Below are 9,785 nucleotides of genomic sequence, written 5' to 3' on the forward strand. Positions count from 1 at the left end.
TTCTGCAACAAAAGCAGCTGAGGCTTAGCAGACGGCAGGCTCCCCGGTTGCACAGTCAAAACTAATTCCCACCACACAGGCCATTCTTTGCCCCAAATAAGGCAGGCAGCCCCGAGGGGGAACCATACAAGGCTGTAATCATGTCATTAAAAGAGCTTATGATAATATTCAGAAGGAGGCTGGAGTAAGGTTTCACAAGCAAATTTACTTTTTCATTCCTGATTTTGCAAATGTGGGTTTCTTCTAAAAAGTTAAAAATATCACCATACAATGTTTTGAAAAAGTCACCAACGGGAAGAGGAGAGGTGTCTCCGAGTGAAAGCTCCACCTGGGTCATCGGCAATGCTGACTGCGTACTTTATTTGGCAGGTCTCTAGCAGTCAGCTCACACACCAAGTGGTGGCAATATTGTCACCTCCTGGGCGCTAGAGGGAGATGGATGCACACACTGCTGGTGGATGGCAGGGCCACGTAACCTGTGCTTCTGCTTCTCGTATCAATTCCAGGAGGTAAAGGAAGTGGTGGCAAACCTTTTTCTCCTCATCATCTTTTTCTCTTTTCTTGAGGAATTCATGGTGAGGGAATTGCCCTTTATCTTCCCACTGACATTTGTTCATTTCTGTCTCTGGTTCTCCATTCCAGTGCATTATTTCCCTTGACTTCCAAAGCCTTGTGCTGTGCCTTCCCTTCTTCAAGAGAGCTCCTGCTTTTCCTCATAGCCTCTGCTCATGATCCTTAACCACCTGCTCCTGCCTGCCTTCACGTCTTCACAGCTTCCACCTTCATGTGCAGCAATTAAGTAGAATATGTGCAGGTCCATACTCTGTCCTCAGCAAGGCAAAGGTATCTCAGCCCCTTTGAACAGGATGTCAGTCAAATGATCGTTAACATTCGTGCTCTCTGGTGTCAGGCCTGTGAGCAGGGGAATGTCTGGTTATATGGAACTTTAGCTCAAAGTTGTTGTGTTTTTTAATTGTGTAGGTACTAAAGAAGACATGTTTTATGTTAAAGACCTATTGAAGGACTGAATCTTGTATTCAGAGCAGAACAAGGTGAGGTCCATAAGTATCAGATTTTGTGGGAGTCCCCACAGTGTTTGAGGCCTAGCCTTTGTGGCATGGTGGATCATCATCCACACCATCTTGAAAGCCAGCGCTGCTCCCGTGGAGCACGAGGCGTGCCTCTCAGGCAGCTGGATGCACGGAGACCAGCCAGGCCTAGCGAGCAGTCAGCCAGCACGGTGTCGCCTTCCAGGTGAGCCAAGCCATGGGAAGCTGTTGGCACCGTGTCCTCCTATTCAACACAAGTTGAACTGAAGCCATGGCATACCTTGAGGATAAAGTCAAAGACCTTGAAGCTGATTTCGATAAGAAGTAAAGTTAAAGCAGAGACTGTCCGATATGCTCCCAATAGCCTGAAATACTGGCTCCTGAATATTGAACCCTGTCCTGGATTCAGGCTGTTAGTGAGTCCTTGAACAGGCCTTTGGCTTATAAAGGTAAGCTGGACAATACACAGAAATTGTCTTGATTAATAAGCTTCTTCTGTCCCACATCCTGCTTTTTTGCTCCTGCCTCTAACCACCCATGACTATTTCTCCTTTTACATGTTCTCTATACTTTTCTCCACTATCCAAAGTTCCTTACTGTTCCCACTGATCTGAGGTTGTTTCTGCCCCTCTCTGCTTTCTCCCCACGAGCAATGGAATTACTGAGATCAAAGCAGTGATCTTCTTCCCATTCTCATTCTTCCCACACCTGCAGCGCTGCCCTGCGCTTCACAGTCACATATAGACATGGACCATTTGTGGTAGCCAGAAGGTAGAAGCTGTTAGGACTTGGGAGGTTTTTGAGAGAGTCACTCTCCTGGTACTTCAACTACCACATGATATTGTTGATACCAAAAGTACCAATACAGTTTCTGGAGATACATTGCTTGGGTGAACATTTTTAAAATAATGGGCAAAAAGCAAATCTCTGGAACTAATGTTTCTATTCGCTAGCATAAGCAACTAACCATGGAATACCCAGTTACCACCTACCACTTGATCTGTGGCAAGTACTGCTGAACCATTATAACAAAAACTACTGAAAACTTCTAGACTGAAGGTTTCATACAGAACATCAGCCCCCAAACCTTAATTTCCAAAATGTTTGGTTAGCCTGTAACGTAAGATGGCAAGTTGTGTTTACTCCAGATGTTATCACTTCTGTTATCACTAGTACCCATGGGTTTAGTTGGTTTGTCTTGTTTGGGGTTTGCTTTCTTTCATTATTTTTTTTTTACAATTTATTCTTCAGTTACCAAAGTGGGGAAAAAATGTGCAGTATATAGTCAAAACTGCCAGGTAGCAAGCTCTTCTTTTAATTTCATCTTCTTCTCTTTTTGATTGGTCTTCTTTTAGTCCTTTGAACATCCATCTCTGCAAATATTTGTTGATATTGTGGATATATATACCTGTGAGATTTTCTTACAATTTTAGCTTTCTAAGGAAGCATGGATTAAGCTATCATACTGTTTATCCTCCTGTCTGTCTACCTGCCTGTCATTTGGTGAACTTGAGCCCTATTGCCAAACACAACTTTATTTGACCCTTTACTGAAAAACTCGGAGAGAAACAAATTCCTCTAAGTTTCATGAAATCCATTGGAAGACGAATGGGAGAGGAAAGATACAAAATGCTTCCCTTTCTGCAGCTGAATTATAAGCTCAACAGTTGTTTTTATCCTGATGGACGACCAGTCACATTGCTTGATGCCAACCCCAACATGTGCTGCCTCTCCTTCAGCCAGACAGATAGGAGACATGGAGCCTGTGCAGCGAGAGATGGAGGAACAGATTGTACACATCTGTAGGAAACCACGTTTCATCGTTTCTGCTGTCCAAGGAACATCTGCCATCTGTTTGGAGGGAAGCCATGGTAATTATAGAAGGGTGCCGGGAGGGCTAAACGGGAAAGGTCTTAAATGTGTAGGAAACCAGGCTACATTAGTTCTGCAGCTCATGGCATGATACAGTAGCTGTCAGTCTTTGTTAGTCCCATCCTGGAAGCAATTCTGAACAATGGCTTTTGTCTGCTCATCAGATTTATGAATCATATGGTTCATTTTTTTAGTCAGGGAAGGACTTTGTGAATAATGTAAGAGGGATTTTATGCCCACAGTTGAGTGCAAGACTTAGAAAAATAACTTACAGGAAAGGAGTTAGTAAGGGGAAGCTCCAACAAGTAACGACAGACAATGACTAGCGTTTTCAGTGAAACAGAAAAGTAGGGTAGGGGGAGATCAGGGAATGACATCCCAGGAAAAGGAAGGTTTTATTCTGATTTTACCATTGCTGAACCTTTTATGTATCTATCCGTCTTCGATGGGTAATGTATTGAATACAGTTTACTGCTGCTGCTTTTCCTGAAAGCAAAAACTTCTGGAAAGCCAAAAACATATAGGATATGTTAACTAGTTGTAAAAATGCTTACTGGAAATAATATGGCTGGACCTAGCACAACTGCAGAATTTGCTTGGAAAGACAGTCTTTGGATAAGTTAGACTAAAGATTTTTGAATACACACAGAATCACGAAATGTTTATATTTCTCTGATTTTAGTTCTAAAATGTTACAAGATGACTTCATCATACAAAAAATGAATATGGCTTACAAAAATGCATCAATGATTTGTTTGAAATGTGTTTAACATTCAGATTGTTCTCATACCTTCAAAATTAGGTATTGTAGAGCACAGAGGTCATCTGTTTTCAAAGCCAGTCTGGCTTGATGCATAGGGTTACTAGAAGCAATTAATTTAGGGTGGCCTCTCCTAGGATGGACCTGAAGAAGAGCTCTTCAATAGCATCTGCATCAATGTCATGAAGAGAGGTGATTAGCTGAAGTATCCAAGCAAACCTGCTTAGGTTTCTGTTGAACATCATTGAGATAAGCTCCATCAAAACTTGCTGAGCTTCCTGCTGCAGTTTTGTACGTAGGGGAGACATTTTAGGACATGACGTCCTGCCAAAACAAAAAGTAAAACAACTAATCTTGAGTAAACATTTTAGTTCTGTACCCTTCATAATTATTGTCTGGCTCTATAGTGCTACTCTCTCTAGAAAAGAACAAGAACTTTCTAAATGTACTTTTTGGAAAAAGAATATATGTGTAGTTCAATAATTTGAATAAACATCTAGCAGCATTGTAAGAACATTGGAATACAGCATTCCCTTACACTAAATTCAGCTTTGAAATTGCAACACGAGGTAACTTTGACATGGAACAGATTGAGAAGCTTTACAGCACTATTTATCCACCAAGTTATTCTGAGACTGTAGTCTGGATAGGTAGAAATACTCCAGCTCTAACCTAAAATGAGTAGACAACATCAGCAAGGTGGAGGTGGTGGTTTGGAGTAGCAGGCAGGCTGGCAGTCCAAAGTCATAGGTTTCCATCTACCCAACCCAATCTTCCTTCTGTTGTTGCCTCTAGACTAAGCTGGGGCCTTGCAGTTCTACATGCTACCTAGATGCCTTCATACACAGCCTAAAAAGAGCACAAAGGCTCTCTGTGAGATGTAGCATGACCCACAAGAGTAGGAGAGAGAATTATATTCCCTGGTTTTGTACTCCCTTTCCTCAGCCATTTCTGAAGTGGGAAAGGTCTGAAGTGTTGCTCAGAGATCCCTGTAGTCTCTGAAGACTTTTCTGCAGTGGCCCTTGGTGTGCTTCCAACCCACCTCCAGCACCAAATCACACCGTGTCCTGTGCTTGCTTGTCAGAGGGCACCATCATAGCTGTGTTTGATACTGCTGGACTCAGAGTACACACAGAGACAGATAAAACAGCTCGTCTAGTACCTTTGTATTCTGCTCTCCATCTGTATATACTCTAAAGGGGTGAGGGAAAGAGGAAATATCTGAGCCATGCTTTTGCTTAACTTAGTCATTTGGTCCCGAACCATTTTTACGTATCCCATTGATTCTTGACTGAGTAAAATCTGGAACATGCTTTCTGTTTAGATATCATCCATCACTTTCAGTCATACCTGTTTTCTTTGCTGGATCAAGGCTACATCACAGACAATGACAATTTTAAAACACAGCAAGTAAGAAGAGATACTGTCTCTATACAGGGGCATAACATTTGATGCTGTCGTTGAATTTAGTAATTTCAAGTACTAACTATTTTTACCATTTGTGTAGATAGTATGTATGCTTAACAACTTAAATTAGTGCACAGACAGACTGAAGAGCCCCCTTGGCCCAGTCTATGCATTATGCTGATGCACAGGCTTAACTTTAAACACTCAATAAATTAGGATTCAGCAAGTGATGGTGCCTGTTGCCTTACAGAGTCGTGGCCTTGAGCCTTGAATCCCCAAGTGCTGACTTCTGCCTCCCCTGCCTCCCACCTCTTTTTTTGTCCTATCCTCAGGGCCATGTAGCATCTCATACAGTGAGTGACTCCACACCTGCCTGGGATGGGGTCTCAATGGCTTAGACTGGGACATGCAGGATCGTTCAGTTGTGTGGGAGGTTCTGCCTTCCTGCCCTGCAGTAGGGCAAAAACAACCTGGTTGTTTTTTTCAGTCTGTAGCTGGCTGCCCTTTTTCAGCAATTCTCTTTTCCCTAGACATCACTGCCAGAGGAGAAGAAGCTTCCACAAAGCCTACAAGCAGGCTAGCCAGAAATAAAGGGTTTGGAAAAGTCCCCCAGGAGTACCACTAGCTGCAGACTGTGAGAAGGGTGCCAAGTGCTGGAGTTTTCATGGAAAGGAAGTTGTCAGGATTTTGTGTATTCAGGATGAAATTCCAATTGGTATATCCCTTCAAATCTGCTCAATTTTCCCATTTGGACTTCTTTTATATGTAATCAAACACTTTTTTAACTTCCAGGTAATGAGAAACTTGTTCTGAGATCTGTTGTAATAATATTCAGTCAAGCGTGTTCCCAGATGACCTGCAACCCTCTGAGGAGCATCTTTTATAACAAAAGTCCTCTTGCAGCCCCGATGGAGTTACACAGCAGCAATATTTTTCACAGTTCCCATCTCCTCACAGTGCAGTTGCTTTTCAGACAGTTGTCAGAAGCAAGAAGAGCACTTTCCCCTCGTGCCGTGCCGTTGATCCCGGTGGGACAGGACTACCTGCTCCTTCCTCTTCCTCTTACCTGCATCCTAGAGGAGACCTCGCATCTGGGCCCTTCACCTGAGCACACGCTGACCTTTCTGAAGGTACCGAGCTAAGAAGAGCAATATCTTATTTCCTGGATCGTTCCTCGCCACTCTCTCCAAGGGTCTGAGTCATTGCTACCTCTGTCTTGAAAGAGAAGGCGGGCTGGGATTATCTTTACAGCCTAGTGTTTCTGCTGCCTAATCATCCCGAGGAAACTGTGCTGTAGCATGAGGGCCCACCCCCCGTGCTGCCTGCTACCACCCTTTCTCCAAAGGGATTTTTTGTGACAGTAAACACAATCTCTATGCCCCAAGAGATTGCGTAGGCACAGAGAAAGCCCTGCTGTGCTTGTTTTTCATGTTTGTTGCCCAAACACTGGCCTTGCTGTGCTGCTACAGCCACACTTCTGGGCACCTTGTTGAACTCTAACTCATAACCCAGCTCTGGACTGCTCCATGCCTGGTCCTTTCCCTTTGCCCAGTTTCAGTGGTCCTAGAAGGAAATAAACCACACTGAGCAGGAGTACACAAGGTACTCCGTGATCCAGGAAGGATTTAGCATTGTCGTTGCTATCGACTGCCTGAAATCCTCTTGGAACTGAGGCCTGCAAAATATTAAGATTTGGCCAAACATCAAGCCAAAACTAAGAGGCCTGCTGAAAATGTGCTGCATGTATGCAGAAGACATTTTCTGAGCCTGGTGGAAAGCGTTCAAAAAAACGTTAAGAATAACTGTGAAACAACAGCTGTCCAAATTTGTTTGCAGCAAAGCAGGTAGGAGAAGGGCAGTTTGGGCTGTGGAAAAGCCCCAGGCAGCTGCTTCAGCCCAGAGTCACCCACTTGAGAGCCAGGGCTTCTTCCTGAAGCTCTCGGCTGTCTCTGCAGACAGCATGAAGGACTGCTGGGCCTCCAGGGAATCAGCAGTCAGCAGAAGGCACAGATCCAGAGTGTAACACTGCTGCTGCCACTGCTTTCTCCTTCATTAAGTGAAAATTAAATTTTATCCACAGAGATAATAAAAATGTCTGCTCATTAAACTGCGTAAGCCTCTGCAGATGAGGGATTTATCCTCTTCTCATCACACTGGATAAAGCAGCCTGATTTTATTGTGAAAATTTGAGAAAACAACTTGCGCTGAAACGAATTCCACTGGTTTGCTGCTGCAGCACAGGCGCTCAAACCATCTGGTTGACATTACACACGAAGCATCAGAACCTGAACCCTATTGGAAATAAATACAAAGCCACTACAGCCTTTGAGCGGCCTATAAGCCGTTCACCGCAAGAAATACCGTGGAACAACTGAAGCCTTCAAGCATCCTTTTGGTGTAGCCCCAAGTACAGCACGCCGCTGACAGCGCAGCCAGCAGCAGGGATGGCTGTGGAGGGAGTCAGGGACCCGAGCCAGGGCAGGCTGGAGGCAATAAGACTTTCCATTTACTTTAGAAGACTCGGAGCTCAGCTTTGAATGAGTCACCACCTCTGTGGTGCTGACCTGGGCAACCTTCCTTCCTAAAAGAGGCTCAGCTTGGCACCAGAAGCAAAAGGATGCAAGCGCTGGTCCGAGCCTGCTCCCTGACTGCTGTCCCAGGTTTTGCGAGCAGACGTACCCAAAGGATAAATAAATGAACAACCCAAAGCCCTGCGACCTCAGCACTGTGTATTTTTGCCTCATTAATGATGCTCAGATGATGTAGGTTGGTTTATCTTCCCCAGTGCTCTTGCTACAAAGGGGGTCTTTATCACACAAGTGTGACATTCACGACACACACCCAGGTACCATCCCTCCTTCCCTGCACCAGGGATGAGGCTGATGTATTACTTATGAACTGAAAATCAGCCTGAAATGGCACAGTTAACTTCTTACGACTTAATAAAATCTGTTTTAGCTTACAGTGGGTGACCTGCTGCCCACATCTAAGAAACCTAAGTAAACTGCTTCAGGAAGAAAATTGTTAACTTGCAGGATGTAGATTTTGAGAACATTTAGCTATATTCATAGAAAAAAGAGTAAAACTAAACATTTGTCTATACATAAATGAAAATGCCAAATGTCCTCCTAGGCACATAACCAGCTGTGTAATTTCCAGGAGAACTTAACAGAATGGAAAAGAATAATTCCTCTGAGATAGGCGTATTCTCTTGCGCTTATGTCCAGGTCCCAAAATTTCCACAATAAATTCTTAATCTTCTGAACTTCTGCTAAGGACGTTCCCAGGGATGCGCTGCCCGGTTCATTGCTAGCTGTTGAAGATTGATTGAGGAGGATTTTTTTCAATAAACTGGGGCCCAAAACCTCTCGCAGGTCAAAATCCATCCTTTCTTGTGCCAGGCCCAGGACAAAAAGAGGGGCCCAGTTCTGCTGTATGAGGACAAACCGATCCTCCCACGGCACATGATAGAAAGAAGGCAAGCTCCTAACAAAAGTTAACGTCTTCAGGAGCACTCCAGAAGCTGTGCTGCACGTGGCTCCTGGCGTTTTCAGGACAACTCTGCTTTCATCCACACAAGCGCAATGGCTTCTTGCTGTGGAGTGGGGAGGTCCATGACACTGCTGGTGCCGTTTGGCCTCATTTTGATGCTCTTCCTTACGGATCTGGTACAGGATGCTCTCGGCATGGCTCGTCTCGCACTGACACCCCCCAGATTTCTCAGCCGGGCTCTCCCCAGCCTTAGAGCCGGCCACGGGCTGCAGGTGCACCCCCCGTGGCAGCAAACAGCAGGCACAGGGCTACGCTCCCACAGCCCAGGAAAGCATTTCTGCCCAACAGCGAGGCCTTGTGCTCTTTTTATACATAGAAGCAATGTGACCCGGTCTGTAAAGCTCCCTTGAACTTGTTTGCCCCCGGCCGCTCCTGCCCGCAGCCCAGCCAGGTGGGGCTGCACGCTGCCGGCAGCATCGCGCGGGCTGCCACAACCCCGCAGCAGCACTGGGTTTTCCCCTCCATGCACTCAAAGTGGATGTTTTTATTTTTTTTCTTAAAAGGACCTACCTGAAGATGCTGTGGATGCGTACAATTATTTTTCATCGGGCACTTAGCAGGCTCAGTACTTCATGCTGTAGCTTACAGGATGCGATCCAATGTCAAGGAGCTCACAGATGAAAGCCCCAGGGATGTAAATCTCACGTATACGAATTACTTCACGTTCCTGGAGGTTTGAGAGGGACTTCAGAGAATGTCAGGTGCTGTAGGTCATTGTATAAGATAGCTCCAAACACTGAACGTGCAGACTTCTCCCTGACTTGCCGAGCAATTAAGTATTTTTCATACACGCTGTGGAAATAAAGCTGATGAAGAAAGAGAGCAAAATGGCAATTCATACTCTTGCATGTCTGAGCTTTTCTAGCAAAGGACAAGCTGAACGCTAGCATTGCACAGACTATTCAGTCTACATCAGGGACCATTAAATGGCAGGAACTCAGACTTAATAAGAAGAAATTCGTCCCTCAAGTTTTTGCTACTTTGCACACTCTTGGCTGCTCTGATATGGGGAGGAGGTACCAAGGTTTTCCACCAAGCGCAATGTTTGTGTATTGCTGCCATCTAGGCTCTTAGTGTGCCTCCCAGGAAAGCAAACATGAAAAGCCACAGCTCCAAGAGCTTGTCCAGCTCTCCATCTGTTCGGT

The 9,785-nt window shown here is 44.9% G+C and overlaps 1 protein-coding gene across 1 annotated transcript; it reads right to left on the bottom strand.

The window, feature by feature from the left end:
- Positions 1-6,850: 6,850 nt before the first annotated feature.
- On the bottom strand, positions 6,851-9,186 carry LOC308193665 (nuclear receptor subfamily 0 group B member 2-like; the record flags this gene model as incomplete). The annotated part of the gene is made up of 2 exons (XM_080588598.1): positions 6,851-8,888; positions 9,151-9,186. The coding sequence occupies 2 exons, from the start codon at positions 9,184-9,186 to the stop codon at positions 8,217-8,219; spliced, it is 708 nt and encodes a 235-aa protein (XP_080444724.1). The 3' UTR covers positions 6,851-8,216.
- Positions 9,187-9,785: the final 599 nt, after the last annotated feature.

The sequence above is a fragment of the Anser brachyrhynchus genome (genome assembly GCF_964034855.1).
Source record: "Anser brachyrhynchus genome assembly, chromosome: 3".
In the NCBI taxonomy this organism is placed as follows: domain Eukaryota; kingdom Metazoa; phylum Chordata; class Aves; order Anseriformes; family Anatidae; genus Anser; species Anser brachyrhynchus.